The sequence below is a fragment of the Leptopilina boulardi genome, unplaced genomic scaffold, assembly GCF_019393585.1.
Source record: "Leptopilina boulardi isolate dan_hultmark-lab unplaced genomic scaffold, ZJU_Lbou_2.1 LbouV2_213, whole genome shotgun sequence".
In the NCBI taxonomy this organism is placed as follows: domain Eukaryota; kingdom Metazoa; phylum Arthropoda; class Insecta; order Hymenoptera; family Figitidae; genus Leptopilina; species Leptopilina boulardi.
This window is the reverse complement of record NW_026137767.1, coordinates 310,887-327,007: the sequence shown is the minus strand read 5'-3', so window position 1 is coordinate 327,007 and position 16,121 is coordinate 310,887. Positions and strand designations below refer to the sequence as shown.

Below are 16,121 nucleotides of genomic sequence, written 5' to 3'. Positions count from 1 at the left end.
TTTAATAGGGTTTTGATTAAACTTTACCTTGATACATACTTCGCAATCTGAAACATAAGATTTGACATCTTGCGTCATGCCTGGCCAATAATAACTTTGACGAATTCTGTCAAGAGTTTTATGTGAGCCGAGATGACCTGCTTGAGGTAAATCATGATTCTCACGAAGTACTGTCAATATATTTGAAGGCTTTACTACTTTCTTCCAAGGATTCTCATCATCGATCACAGCCTTTTCGAAATCTGGACGAAAATAGAACAATTCGTCATTTTCAATTTTCCAATCATCAAATCGATTGGGATGATTCTTTACTAAGTCAAATTTGGTTTCATACCAATTCTGATCGCAAATCGAAGCTAATTGAATTCGACCCTGTACAGCATCTTCTACAACTTTTTCCCAACCAGACGGATCTACATCTATGTCAAACATGCGCGAGAGAGCATCTGGCGCCTCATTTAAAGTACCCTTACGATGTTCGACAGTCATATCATGCTGATATAAATAGATTGCCCATCTAGCTAGACGACCTACAGGATTCTTGAGTCCATGTAACCATTGCAAAGCCTGGTGATCTGTGATAACGGTAAATGGCATGCCTTCCAAATAACACCTAAGCTTCTCAACAGCCCAAACAACTGCTAAGCATTCTTTTTCCGTAGTCGTATAGTGAAGTTCCGCACCTCTTAATGGACGACTCAAAACCTCGATCAATATTTCCCTTCCAGAATCAGGATCCTTCTGAACAAGGATCGCACCTAGACCAAAATCACTAGCATCAGTATATAAAATAAACGGCTGTCCCGGTAGAGGAACATAAAGACGAGGAGCATTGATCAGAGCCTTCTTTACTTCGTCAAAAGATTTTTGTTCAACTTCTGTCCATTTCCATGGAACTTTGACGCTAGTAAGCTTATTCAATGGACCCTGTATCCTAGCGATATTCCTTAAATGCCTGTGATACCAATTAACTAGACCGTTAAACTGACGCAACTTAGTCCTATCTGTTGGAACAGGAAAATCAATAATTGGTTCTACTTTCTCGGGATTGGGTCTCATTCCCAACTCGTCAACAATATATCCGAGAAACTTAACTTCTTTGCAGGCAAAACTGCTTTTCTCTCGATTGATTTGCAATTTAGCCTCGCGAAAAACATCAAAGACAAGAGACAAAATTTCGAGATGATCGTCGAAAGTCTCAGTCACAATGATCCAATCGTCAAGATAGGTAAATACCTGATCAACCCACTTATTCGGGAGTTTCCTTTCCACAAGAAGATCACGAAAACGCCTTTTCAATGTGTCCATCAATTTTTGAAAGGTTGATGGGGCTCCTGTGAGTCCATACGGCATTCTATTCCATTCTAATAACCCTTTCCCTTCAACGACAAAAGCAGTATACTTTCGACTATCTTCATTCATAGGGATTTGATGAAAAGCCTCACTCATGTCAATAGTCGAGATAAATTTAGCTTGATGTAATTGCGAAAGGATTGATCTCATATTATGCAAAGGATAAGCTGGCTTTTTGGTTTTACGATTGAGGGGTTGATAATTAATACAAAACCTCAATCCGCCATTGGCTTTCGGAGCAACGACTGGCGAAAAGGCCCAATCACTATTACTCCATCTGATATACCCTTTTTCTAACAAACGATCAACTTCCTGCTCTAAATACTTCCGAACGATCTCACTTCTTCGATAGGGTTTTTGACGATGTGGAATACTATCTTCCAATTCAATTACGTGTTCAACCAAATCAGTTAAACCAGTACTCTCTCTATCAAATTTTATAAATTCCTCATCAAGAAAATTCTTCAATCTCCCTGATTCATCTGTCGAAAGACTCTGAAGAAAACTAGAACCTGTGCGACGATGCGATAATGAATAGACATGTTTACCACCCGCTAAACTCCAACTCCTGTCAAAAGGATCAAGTTTGACTTTGAAATTCAACCAAAAGTCCATTCCAAGAATCAAATCACTTGATAACCCCGGCAAGATACTGAACCACTGAGGTCCATAAACATCGCCTATGTCAATCACAAATAATGTCCCACCTTTAGTTTTGACCACCGATCTATCACCTAACCTAACTCCCTTCTCAGAAGAAGAATCAGGAGTCAAGTCCTGTACCTGATAATGCTTCACGCGATTATAAGCTGTTTCGCTCAGAAATGATCTCTCACTACCACTGTCTATAATACCCAAAATCTTTTCCCCAAAAATGGAAACCGTAACCGGGATCCTGACAGTTTTTACCGGTTCTGAAAGAGAATCGCAAGGGCAATATACCCTCCTCTGGGCAAGACGATGCACCACGTGAGACGGCAATCCGAAAGGTTTCCAATTCCTTATCGCCTCGTGATCAATTTCGTTCGAAGGAGCGCCCTCTTCTAATTGATCACAATAAATAGTTGACAGATTAATGGAATTCTCAATTTCATTTTCTAACTCTTCACAAACCAAGTCATCAAACTCATTCTCTGACTCAGAAGAACTAACCGAGTCACTATCAAACAAACTAAGTTTAATCACGGCTTGACGTGAGGTATCAAGCCGAGAGACTATGTCATCTGATCCTCTAGTCAATTCAACACTCGTCGAAAAACAACAAGTCTTATCAAGATCCTTGGTCTGACCTATATTAGATGAAGAATTAAAATTCTTATCCTCCTCAAGTACGCCCTTTGGTTCAATAATTGGAGGTTCAACTACTGAGGGCTTTTGTCGTTTCCCTGATTATCGGGACAATCTACATTGGAATGACCTGTTTTTCGACAAAGACAGCAAACCAGTTGTGGTTTGGTTTTACAATAGGGGACTGTGTGACCTGTTTGACCACAATTTTGACAGAAAAACCTACTTTTATCCAATGGTTTAGAAGGTTCCCTACTATCACGCGATGATTGATCTTGTGTATTTGTCTTAGTCGAATGACTTGACTTTTCAAATTTCTTTAAATTCTGATCAAGTTTTTGTCGATTAATGGATTGGGTATTCCGTAACCCAGACTTGCTCTTTGAACGATCGGATTCCCTACCATAAACAGCATTTAAACCAACTTCTTGATCACTATCAGAATGATCTTCAGAAGCATCAGTTGACTGTTCATTGTCAGAATCACTTTCGTCTCGAACAGCACACAAGTCCGACCTAGGTTTCGATCTAATTTTCTGCACGTCTGCTGAGCGATTGTAAATATAATTACGCTCATTGACATAGTGCAAGAATTCCCGATAATTCTTTAATGACAAATTCAAAATTTCAAATGTTAAACGAGGGTTAAATTTAGACAAGATCTGTTTTAACTGTTCCCTAAATCCTGGGGGATATTGCATTCTCTCAAAAACAAGACGCGCTTTACATGCAAACTCGGCTAAACTCTCTCCCTTGTCGACTTTTAAATCGCGAACCTCGAGAAGGAGATCGGCGTCATCCTTTTTGACGCCCCATTCAAAGCGAAACGCACGAGCAAAATCTTTCCATGTACGCCAATTTTTGTTGTTTACGAGGTACCAAGATCTGTACGATCCTTCAAATATTTTTGAAAGACAGGGGACAAACAGATTCCGATCTATTCCACTCGTACTCAGATAGTCTTTGAGGATTAGCAAGAACTGCTCTGGGTCTTTTTCTGTTTTTGGAAAAGAAATTTTCCATGAATTGACAATTCGACCGATTTGAATAGCGTTCGAATTCTCCGCACGAGGCTGCGGATGTAAGGAATTCAAACCATCCCGCGGTCTACTTGACAAATGACCTACAGATCTTGATTGATCAATTGACGAAAAACGATTTCGTACTTGTTGATCATCCTCACTAAAATCACTATCATTCCATGAAAATAATGAACCTACCCTACGGGCATTAGGTCCTATCGAATCACGATCTACTGTGTTTTCTCTATCACGGGACGGATTCAAATCACGTGGGTAACCGAAATTAAAATTGCCACCACCGACCCGCATGACATCACCCTGAGAAGATGTTAACATTTGTCGGTACTGTTCCTCAGTCACGTAAACTTCTTCGTCTATAAGTGTCCCGTCGGCCAGAGGTTTGCCGATTGTTATTTTTATTAATCGCGGAGGAACGATGTTATTATCATTTATTCCTGCTCGTGGGGGAATATTCCGACCGTTATTAATTTCATTGCCCGCTGGTTGTGGAATCTCATTCGACAAACCAGGATCGCTATTGAAACGAACGCGTCTAGACTCATCCCCGACTTGAGTTTCATGAGAATACAAAGCTCCATTCTCGCGATTTGGACCTATATTTTGATCATCGAAAACCTCAGGAGTAACTGGAGGTTTATTTTGACGCGTATCTAACTCATTCAATTCTTCATCGGAAGAAATGGATTGCTGATTTGTTCGCGCCCCTCCCCCTTCAGAGCGTAAGTTACCCTGATTAGTTGCGAGATCAATTACGGTGTTACATTTGACAGTTAACGTATCTAAAGCCTGTTCCAATGCATCCATTCTTCGATGCATAGTTGACGTAATATACAACGGTGGCGTTTTACCCCTTCCCCTTTCAATGGACGAATGCATCGAAAAACCGTGAAAACTCCCTACACTATTCTGCGATGACGGTCTTGAAGTTCCCGGATTTTGATCAAATTGATCTCCCGAATTTATCGCGCCTGCGTTTGTAAGGGTCTCCAAAGGAGGATTTTCAATTTCCCGATTTGACGAATGTCCACTTGAAACTTGTTCAGTTGATCTTAAATTATCAGTTGTATTATTTTGTTCCCTTAACAACTGATTTCTATTTGGATTTCGTTTTGGGGGGGAAATAAACATTGACGTCATTGTGAGCAAACTTTACGTTATGCCAAGTCGATAACCGAATAAAAAAAAATTTTCTTATTGATAAATAAATAAAAGCTTAGAAAAAAAATTGCTTTTATTAAAAAAAATTTTTAATAATAAAATTTTTAAAGACAAGTCCCACAAAAGTTCGAGGTATATTATCCGATCCTTTTAAAATAATAAACAAAAAAAAAATTGTTGTTCAATAATAAATATTCGACAATACACTCAAAACAATAAAATAGAACTTTGCCTTAATAATAATTGTTAAGTTCAAAAAAATCAATAACTTGACAATTTAAAAAAAAATTTTATAAGTTATAAACAACAATTAATGAAAACAAGTCAAATAAATTATAAATTAATATATAAATAAAAAAATTAAATATTCTCTCTCAACAATTAGTCTGGGAGCAAGAGCAAGATCTTGTACTGTCAAAACAAAAATGAGGAGAACTAAATACCAAAAAAAAAAAATTTAAGTTATAATATTTTTTTTTTTTAAAAAAAAATTTTAAGTTATAATATTTTTAAAAAAAATTTTAAGTTATAATCTTTTAAAAAAAAATTTTATTATAAACAATTCTTCAAGCAATCGACAAAACTATTAACAAGAGCAAGATCTTGAATTAATAGTACCGACCGCGAGAGAAAAAAAATCTTTCAAATTTATTAAAAAGATTACTTGACAGCAGAGCAAGATCTTATTGACAAGTAAAATACTTTGATCAAAATATACGTATGTTGAGTAGAAGATATACTTTGCGGAACACACAAAAAAATTTAAAACAAGCAATTTATCTTGATCAAAATACCTATATGTAAAGCAGAAGATATACTTTGCAAAACATAAAACAATGGCAATATTCAAAAAAAACTAACAAACATCGACAAGAGCAAGATCTTGAATCGGCAAAGTTCTATTGAATATTACGCTTAAAATTTCCAAAGGACGATTTACGATCAACGCAAAATTTCGACACTTTGGCAATACAAAAAAAATTTCAAAACAACAATGGCAACATTCAAAAAACTAACAAACATCGACAAGAGCAAGATCTTGAATCGGCATAGTTCTATTGAATGCTACACTTAAAAATTTCAAAAAGCTGGCCCACGATCAACGTGAAATTTCCAACAATTTAAACAAACACAAAAAAATATTTCAAAAAGTTAGTTCGCGATCGACGCAGAAATTCTAACAATTTTGACAAAAAATTTTCCAATAATATTGTCGACAATAGCAAGATATTGTATCGACAAAATTTGGACAAAAACAAAAAAAAATTTTACAATACAAAAATTCTCATCAAATTTAATTATTTTCTTGATGTAGCAAGATACAATCACGAAAACAAAAATACAAAACTTTATTCAACGAAAATTTTGTCAAATCAAAATTATTATTTCGACAGAGCAAGATCTAATCGAAACAAAACAAATAAAATATGACTCTTTGTCCAACACTTTAAAATATACGTCACAATAATAAAATTTCAAAAAAAAAAAAAATTTCACGAAATTTTTGTCAATTCACAAAAAAAATAAAATTTCGTTATAAACAATTATAAAAAAAAAATATTCAAAATTTCTAGAAAGTAAACTTTCAAAAAAAAAATTTTGACAAAATTATCAATTTGTTCAATATATTATTCAGTCCAACTGTCAACAGAATTACGAACTAAACACAAATAAATATTTCAACAATTCAAAATATAATTCACACAAAATATAAAATTAAAATCAAAATTGACGAAAAAAAATTATTAAAATAAATCGTCGTTATTCCCAGTATGTCGCTGTGTACATAAGGCAAGTTTAGACCTGAGTCTGTCAAGGTCGCTCACACAAAAGAAATGTAAACACTCTGATCGCTTCCCGTTCAAACTCGCACTTTCTAATTTTCAAAATTTTTCACACAAATAAATTATAATTTTACTTTTCACACTTTAAGATAAAATTATTGGCAAAATTTACAATAAAAAAAAATCCAACGTGGCCCCACGTTGGGCGCCAAATGAGACGGAATAATTTATTATTAAGCGAAATATATTAAAATAAAATAAATGATCAAAATTATTAAAATTATTCCTCACCCAGCGCGACCGGGTTCAGAGTTGCTGGGGCTCTATTTGACAAAATAAAATAAAGATTTAATTGCACGCGGACGCCAGTTAATTTATTAATTAAAATTAACAAAAGACTTGATCACAGGGAGGGAAGTTGGTGAACCCAAATACAAAATATAAAAATAAAATATTAAGCGACTTCCAGGAATATTGAGTTTATTACAAAGATAAAATAAAAGTACATTAATCACTTACTTGTATGTGATCAAATATGATCAAATATCGACTCTTCCAACTTTTATTCAGACAATATATAATTTGGATAATATCGATCCTCAAATTCAATATAATTTCTTATAATTCAAACGATCAATCAAACAATATAATTTGGTATAGTTCAAACAAACAAGGAGATATACTCCAGCACACAAGACGTACGGACAAAGAGTGAGGAACGGACCCGACGATTTTCGGTAATGCGCCAATATATTGAACTATTGGCGCTTAGATCGATGTAAGGTCACAGGGGCGAGTTATTGACCTTTTTTCCCTAACCCTTATCATAGGATATTTGATCATTTATTTCTCAAAATAATGTCAAGAAATATTTTCCCGTCACAAGAAAAAATGCATAATTCAATTTTATAATAACAAATAATTATTTAAATATTTTGAGAAAGAAAAACATTTGAAATAAGCGCGCATACGCATTTGTCTCTGAGAGTTACGTACTTTACGGAGCTACTTTCTCCTCCTTTAAAAACTAGTTTTGATTGAAAAATTAAATTTGACAAAAAAATGTGTATTTCATTATAATACAGTATTAATTTTTAAGACATTCATAAGATTATTGATAAGTAAAAACAAATACAAAAAAATTTGACACATTTACTTCAATTTATTTATACTTTTTGGAAGAAACATACTTACCCTCCTCCGTAGTCAAACTTACCCTCACCTCAGATCAATTCTTCATTTTTACCATCGATATTTTAATTACAATTTATTCAATATTTTCATTAAAAGACAATTCAAATAACTATTCTGTTTTATTTCTGAAGGTTGTCTTTGTACTATGAAAGAGTTTTTATACTCAAACATTAAAATTAAGTAACTTTTTTTATACTCTAAACTTTTTTTGGGCGAACTTACCCACCTTTCCCCTATGTGAAATCGCTAGGCTAGACTGCCATTACGAATCCAGTGGTGGCGCTAGCTAAAGCTAGACTTCCACGATTCTATATAATCGAAATTATTCTAATAGAGATTTGGAATTCTTCATAATAGATACTTAACTTTAGAGGCGGGTGTTGCAAAAACTGTTGTATGATACACGTGCGTAAATCTGTAACTTGTATCATAAATAACTACTTTTTAACTATCCCAATGGAAAGCTTGACTAATTTCCTACAAAACATATAATTTTCAGAGTGGGATCTTTTAAAATTTTTGAGATATTAATTAATTAATTAATGTTTAAAACAAATAAAATATTTTACAAACAAATAAAGTTACCGCAATTCTAAAGTTAGCAATTGAAAGTTAACGTAATTCCGCATCCAACGAGCCCTATATGAAGTATTTTGGATAAGTAGATTGTTAATAAACAATTGCAATGTTAACTAATTGTTTATTAACAATCTACAGTACTAGACAGGCTCTAATAAGGACCCACTCGAAATAAGGCAAATTCGGCACTGGCGGACGAACGAGGAGAGCTGCGAGGCGGCGAAAAGTGATGATCGGCGGTTGAATTATAGAAAAACATGCTCGGACATTTTTCAATATAACTCGAGAACCACAAAACATTTTTTATGTTTGAAAAACGCAAATTAAAGCCATGTTATTGAATATTATGTTGCAGAAGTTTCAAATTTTTCCATACATTTTTCAACATTTTGCCGAGAGTCAAATAAATAGTTTGAAAATGGGAAAATTGTCTAATTTTGTGTGGAAACCTTTCCGGTGTTATAATCGCTCCAAAAAACTAAAAAAAATTTCTTGATATATGGCAAGACGCAGAATTTCATCAGCTTTCCAACCATCTAAGTTTCAAGTCTCTAAGTTTCTTCTAACTCAAAATATCAAGTTCTAAAGTCGGCATCAAATTTCGACACAGCGCACGTCGGTCGTACCGACAATTTCCGACGGTACTGTACTTATCCAAAATACTTCCTATAGGGCTCGTTTGTAAAATATTTCATCTGTTATAAACATTAATTAATTAATTAATATCTCATGGCATGAGGGCGATCCATAAGGGCTCCCACTGGGGACCCACATCACTTTTCCATACGGGAAATTAAAAAAAATATTTATTATTAATTAACAACATATAAATTATACCACTAATTAATTAACTCTTAGCCAAATTAAAACTATATTTTTCTTACAAGATAAAAAGAGAATTTTTAAATGTAAGAAACTATGACTGCTAAAATCTACGGTGCAAAACGATGAATTGAAATGTCACTGCAAAACTCCCTAGCATATCAAACACTCTTATCCAAACATCATACACTTTAAACTTTATTTATGTAATAATAAAACATTAAGTTAGTAAAAGTAGTGTATAAATCAATCACTAAATAGTTTATTTATTTAATTCAATAATACTTTTTAACTCTTTCCACTGATTTTCTACAATATTTTCACTCAAAGTGAATGATCTACGAATGTCCCACGAATTCGCAGCACATTCCATTTCGTCGATCCGCCTGGGAATCAAATTGGAAATATTAAAATAAAGGTAATAACGGATGGTGGACAGGGTTCTTTATAATTTTCAATGACAATTCTTCTAGCACATATTATTATGTGTCGTACCTCGTATAAAAGAATCATACGAAACTGTTAAAACTTTGATTGATCTAACAAAATTAAATAATATACCTTTTAAATTTGTTGCGGATTTTAAACTTTTGCTAATAATCAATGGTCAGCAAACTGCTACTGCTACATGCCCGTGTCCATATTGCTTTGTAACTTTTGATATTCTGCAAAATTCGAACGAAATACTTGATGCACAAGTTGATGAAAATCAAGAAAATAATTTGTCTTTGAAAACTTACGGTGATTAGAGAAAAGATTATACAGTGTTCATTTCGAAAGGGAAGAAAAAGAAACTTGCTAAAGAATGTCATAGTACTGTTAACCTTCCTCTTTTCACTGAAGAAGATGATACTAATGTAATTAAGAAATGTATTGTTCCAGAATTGCATACATTGCAAGGGTTTGTGAATCATTTATTCTGGAATTGCTTGGTTCCCTTGTTAAGAAGAGAAAAAGCTTTGTTATAGCCGAAAAAGTTAAAATTAATACCGAAAAGTTATCATGGGGAGATTTTTAGAGGGAATGCTTGTAGAAAGCTTTTACAAGAAGCATCGAAACTTCAATATATTTTTCAAAAAAATTTCGCCCTAAAATCAATTTTTTTTTCAAACAGCTGAACAGATTTAAAAAATTGTCCAACTGCAAGCCAATTACTATTCAAACTACATATAAAAACTGATTCACATTTATGGAGCATTTATACACCTTCGTATAAGTATAATCTTTTGTTGCAACAAGTGAAAATTAGTGGCTCTATGGCAGTTGCCCTTTTTGCCCTACGACAAATCCAGCACTGTTTAAAATGAACATAACCTCAAAATTCAAGGTCTTAGATCTCCAAGATTAAAGATCATACATCAAACATAACATAATCCGACGTGCTAGAAACTTGTCATAGGAGTCAAGTTAAAGCTTGAACCCTGTACTTTACGACCCTACTGAAAATCCCTGTATAAGATCTTGTCCAATTTCTTGTACAGGATCAGCAACTGAACTTGTACAAGTTCTGACCAGTTCCTGTATAGGAAAATGCATACGAATTTGGAACAAGTTCATGTGTGAGATCTTGTACAAGATCTGGTGCAAGATCTTGTACAAGAAAGATACTTGTACAAGAAAATGTACATGATCTTGTACAATTTCATGTATAAGTACTTGTACATGAACACGTTCATGTTCTTGCACATGTATAGTTGTAAAAAAATTTTTTAAATAAAATTTGAGATTTTGATAATTTTTAACCACTAAGATTCGTAACTCATGCATGCTAAAAACTATTGCGCAGCTGTAAAGGTTAAAGTAAACTATTGCGCAGCCTTTGAAGTTTTTAATTTTTAATAAAGGAAAACATGAATTAACATGTGCAAGAACATGGACGTGTTCATGTACAAGTACTTATACATGAAATTGTACAAGATCATGTATATTTTCTTGTACAAGTATCTTTCTTGTACAAGATCTTGCACCAGATATTGTACAAGATCTCACACATGAATTTGTTCCAAATTCGTATGCATTTTCCTATACAGGAACTGGTCAGAACTTGTACAAGTTCAGTTGCTGATCCTGTACAGGAAATTGTATAAAATCTTGTACAGGGATTTTCAGTAGGGGACGATTTAGCGATATTAACAACAAAAAAGGCATTTGGCTGCACTGAGAGAAGTAAGGCACAGAATCCGTACTGTGACGAACGCCGGATTCCGTGCTTTCCTTCTCTCAGTGTGTCAAAAATGGTTTTTTAAGTTGTCAAGCATAAAAATTGACTCACACTGTTCGTAAATTAAACTATTTTAAAAAATTCTTGTATTTGCTTGGAATTTGTCACTCGGGGGGTTTTGAGGTCGCGGATTACGGATATAATGTCAGATTTTTAAAATTCAAAATGGCGGATCCAATATGGCTGACTACTTTTTTAAAAATCGATGCAATACAACATATTTGTCACTCGGGGGTTTCCAGGTCGCAGATTACGGATATGATGTCAGATTTTTAAAATTCAAAATAGCAGATCGAATATGGCTGACGACTTTTTTAAAAATCGATGCAATCCAACATATTGGATCCGCCATTTTGAAAATCTGACTTCATATCTGTAATCCGCGACCTCAAAAACCCCTGAGTGACAAGTTCCAAGCGAATCTAAGTATTTTTAGGGTTCCGTACCCGAAGGGGGAACCCTATTAATGAGACTAGTGAAGCAAGGCATGTACCCCCCTCTAGCGGCCACACGAATTTATCTAGAGGGCTGAAATTTAGTATACATATGTATTTTGGCGTGTAGATTACAGCAAAAATATAGTGAATCTCATAGGAATTAATTATCATAGCGATGTCAAGGAAAAACCATGAATTTTTATGAAAAATCCCTGAAAATGACTATGTACCCTCCCCCCTGGTTGCCACATCTTTTTACATAGAAAGCTCAAATTTAGTACACTTATGTATTTTTACGTGAAAATTACAGGAAAAATATAGCGAACATGATTCGGATCAATTTACATAGCGTTGTCAAGGAAAAATCAAAAATTTTGAAAAAAAGCGTTTAATCCACCTAGCGCACACACTATTTGACCAAGACAGTTCATATTTGGTATACTTACGTATTTTTGCGTGTAGATTACAGGAAAAATATAGCGAGCACGATTGGAGTTGATGATCATATTGTTTTTAAGGAAAACTCATATTTTTAGAAAAAATCATGGATTTTTCGAATAAAAAAAGAAGAAAATTTTATCTTAAGGAATTCAAACTTATACATTTTTACGTATTTTTACGTATAGATTACAAAAAAAATATAGCGAGAACGATTGGAGTTGATAATCATAGCGTTTTTAAGGAAAAACTGATAATTTTCGTTATATGTGACTATGTGTCTATCTATGTGTTTTTATGCTCATATTACAGAAAAAATTAAGCAAAATTGGAATTTTTCCACATGCCTTCACACTTTAACCCCTTAAATTTTAGGTTTAAGGGTACGGAGCCCTCGGTTTTAATGCGAGTGTAACTCGCACTTGTCCGATTTTTATTATTTTTTATTTGTTGATATTTTTATTATTTTTTAGTTTTATTAATTTATTTTTAAATCTATGTGCTCACATTATTTTCAAATTTATGCCTAGATTATGTTAATGCGAGTGTAACTCGCACTTGTCCGATTTTTTAAAATAGTTGTATTTACGAACAGTGTGAGTCAATTTTTATGCTTGAAAACTTAAAAACCATTTTTAACAGCTGATTTATTTTGTTGTTGTCAATATCGCTATATTGTCGTAAAGTACAGGGTCCAAGCTTTAATTTGACTCCTATGACAAGTCTCTAGCACGTCAGATTTACCCGGTAGAAATTTTCAAAAACTGAAAAAAACGTGATTTTTGGGAATTATACCCCCACTTTTATCGAAATCCGGACGTGATGGAAGGTTTTCGTTTCCAGATTCGGATTCAGGGCACCAAAAACTACGGGAAATGACTTTCCGATCTCTGACAACGGAAATTTTTTTTTGCAGGCTTGTGTAATTAACACCGTAAAAACATATTTTTTGTAATACCCAAGTACAGTAAAACCCCGCTTACCGCCGGACCCCACTTGCCACCGGTCACTAAACCCCACATACCGCCGATCGCTCTCTCTTAGCCCATAGTCGTATCAATGAAATCTAGTGTGGGCAACTATTACTTATAAAATATTTCTGCTACTACTGTACATATTATAAACATTATAATATACAAATAATTTCGTTATTATAATTTTATTTTAATGGTTCATATTATATTATGTTATATAATATATTAGTAGTATTTGTAGTACATAATAATATGCCCCAAATTATTATGTATGCGCTCAGTATAATACGGACCTATGTTTTGGCTAAGGGGGCGCTGTTTGTCAACCGGCGGTACCTGGGTTCTCCGATCTCGAACAACCGGCGGTAAGCGGGATTCTACTGTAAATCGACGCATTTTTGTGTTTAATACAACCGCACGAAAAAAGGTGTTAAGAAATGTCGTGAAAGTTTTGTGATTATTTTTTCTGAGATTAAAAAAGATATTTAATTTTTACTCTTTTATAATCAGTTTAAATTTTTTTACTACTTATATATTTATTTTTATCATACAAGAAGAATTTTTAATTATTCAAATGTAAGAAAAAATGTTAATATGATAGCTTTAAAAAAGCTTACATTTCCATGAGTAGACGACCGTTTGTATCACTTCAGAAAATGGATCTAAAAATTTTTCCTTGAAGCTGGAAAAAAATCTCAATATATATAACTTATAGATGAAGACAATACTTATCCAACGATATATTTTAGTTTTTAAATTTCCTTTACTGTAAAAAATTATCTGAGTGAATAAAAAGGTGTTCCACTCATGGATACATTCCCCTATCTATGAAATGGATCACAAAAAGTTAGGCACCCTAAGGGTTTTGTCAACGGGATGATAAAACCTCTCATTTAAGACAGTTTTTATCTATAAAATTTGTGAATGTATAAATCCTGCAGTGGAATCTTAGACTATTATAATAATATATTTTTATAGAATATTTAGAATTTATTTTTTAATTTACAGACTCCTTAAGATGTTCGAAGTTGGAATACGACAAAGACAAGTAAAAAGGTGGACAGCGCGGAAACCTCTTTGCAGAAAGGATCTCATGTCTATTAGCAGCGTCACAATATATGAAGTAGCATTTGCATTAATTTTATTAATAACCGGAATTTTTATTTCTATAATGATATGTGGTTTCGAATACTTAACATTCTTTCGAATTAAAGGAAAATAATAGATACAATAATACGTATATGTAAAGGTGTTAAAATTAAAAGTTTAATTCATACGTTTAAAAAATAAACATTTTTCTTATTATGTAAAAACCTTATAAACATGCACTTGCTTTGTAATAAAATTTATTAAAAATTTTTGCCGCATGTGTGGACACTGGATAACTTTGTTTTTCTAGTTCTCTATCGTATTATTAAAGCAAGATACAAAACAATGACATACAACTGTATTATCGTTATCCTATAATTAATTAATTGTTTATAATATAAAATTTTACTATTTTTTTATGAAATTTAGTTAAATTTAAAATAAAAACTATATATAATTCGCAAAACAATACAAAAACTTTAAATTATTTATTCTTACCATGAATGATTGGTCCTTTAGCCTATAGGTATAAACTATCAGACCAATCATATTTACAAAACACAATTCTAACGCCTAAAAAAATAGTAACTAATATACAGTACTCGAATTATTACAGTTATCGGATTTCATGTGTAAAATATAAAAGATTAGACACTTGTTTCTTGGTATTTAAGTTCATTCCTGACGGCAACAGATATTACATAATATCCTATAGACGTCCTAGCCGTATACAGAAATTAGAATATCTCTGGAATATCTACGAATATCTGTGGGACATCATATGGATGTGGCTTCGTCTACAGTTTACGTCACATGTTTTAGGAGTACAGGGTGTTTAGTAAAATGTGACAAAGAGAGAGGACGGGACTTCTTATTTTGTTATGTCACACTTACACTATATAGAAAAGTACATAGTGCTTAATAAAATATAATTTACAAAGCTAAACGCAGCTAAAAATTCATCTACAGGCTCCTGCCAGGATCTTGTGGAGGATATTGAAACAGGAATTCCTCACAGAATTCTGTACAGGAATATTAGTTACTGGGGTTTCTTTGCAGGTTCCTTTGTCTAAAAGTTTAAAACAAATTTTTAAATAAAAATTCCTGTAAATGAACCTCCGCAGGAGCCTATGCAGGGACCTTTGTTTCTGAATGTTAACAACTTTACCTGTTGCGCAATAAGTTTTTATGGCTCCTACGTCTGCGCAATGGATTTTTTTAATTAAGTGCATCAATATATATTCATCACAAAATTAAAAAATAATTTTATTGTATTTAAAAAAATACACCCTAGATCTTGCGTGGGATCCTTTTATGGTTGATACAAGTGTTCCTTGGCATAAGAAGAAAGTAAAATATTTTCCTGTACAAGATCATGCGAGTGTTCTTGTGTAAGAACCTTTGCTTGACATTATTTTTAATAAATTTTCTTGTACAGGAATCTGTAACGGAACCTTTGTAACTAATGTTCATGCAACTGTACAGAATCGCTGTTCCAATATCCTACGCAAGATCCTATCAGGATCCTGCACAGGATTAGTGAAGGATCCTTAACATTTCCAACACAGGAACCGTTTGTTCAGTGTGACGTCAACAATTTATAGAAAGAATTAAAAGGTGTCAATGAATTTACACAAACCTCTGATGAGGTATGTATTTTTTAGGTATATTGTAGATATATTAATTAAGGGGTTACGCCACCCTGAACGCATGAAAATCGGATCGATTTTTAGGAATTTATT

At 33.3% G+C, this 16,121-nt stretch overlaps 1 protein-coding gene across 1 annotated transcript in view; it reads left to right on the top strand.

Annotated features, from left to right (window-relative positions):
- The window catches only part of LOC127279019 (glutamate receptor ionotropic, kainate 1-like), a 211,557-nt gene extending 196,907 nt beyond the window's left edge, over positions 1 to 14,650 (top strand). Inside the window, exon 7 of the mRNA XM_051301091.1 lies at positions 14,299 to 14,650. Coding sequence (XP_051157048.1) covers positions 14,299 to 14,512 — 214 coding nt within the window. The 3' untranslated portion in view covers positions 14,513 to 14,650. The remainder of the gene's footprint in view (positions 1 to 14,298) is intronic.
- The last annotated feature ends 1,471 nt before the right edge of the window (positions 14,651 to 16,121 follow it).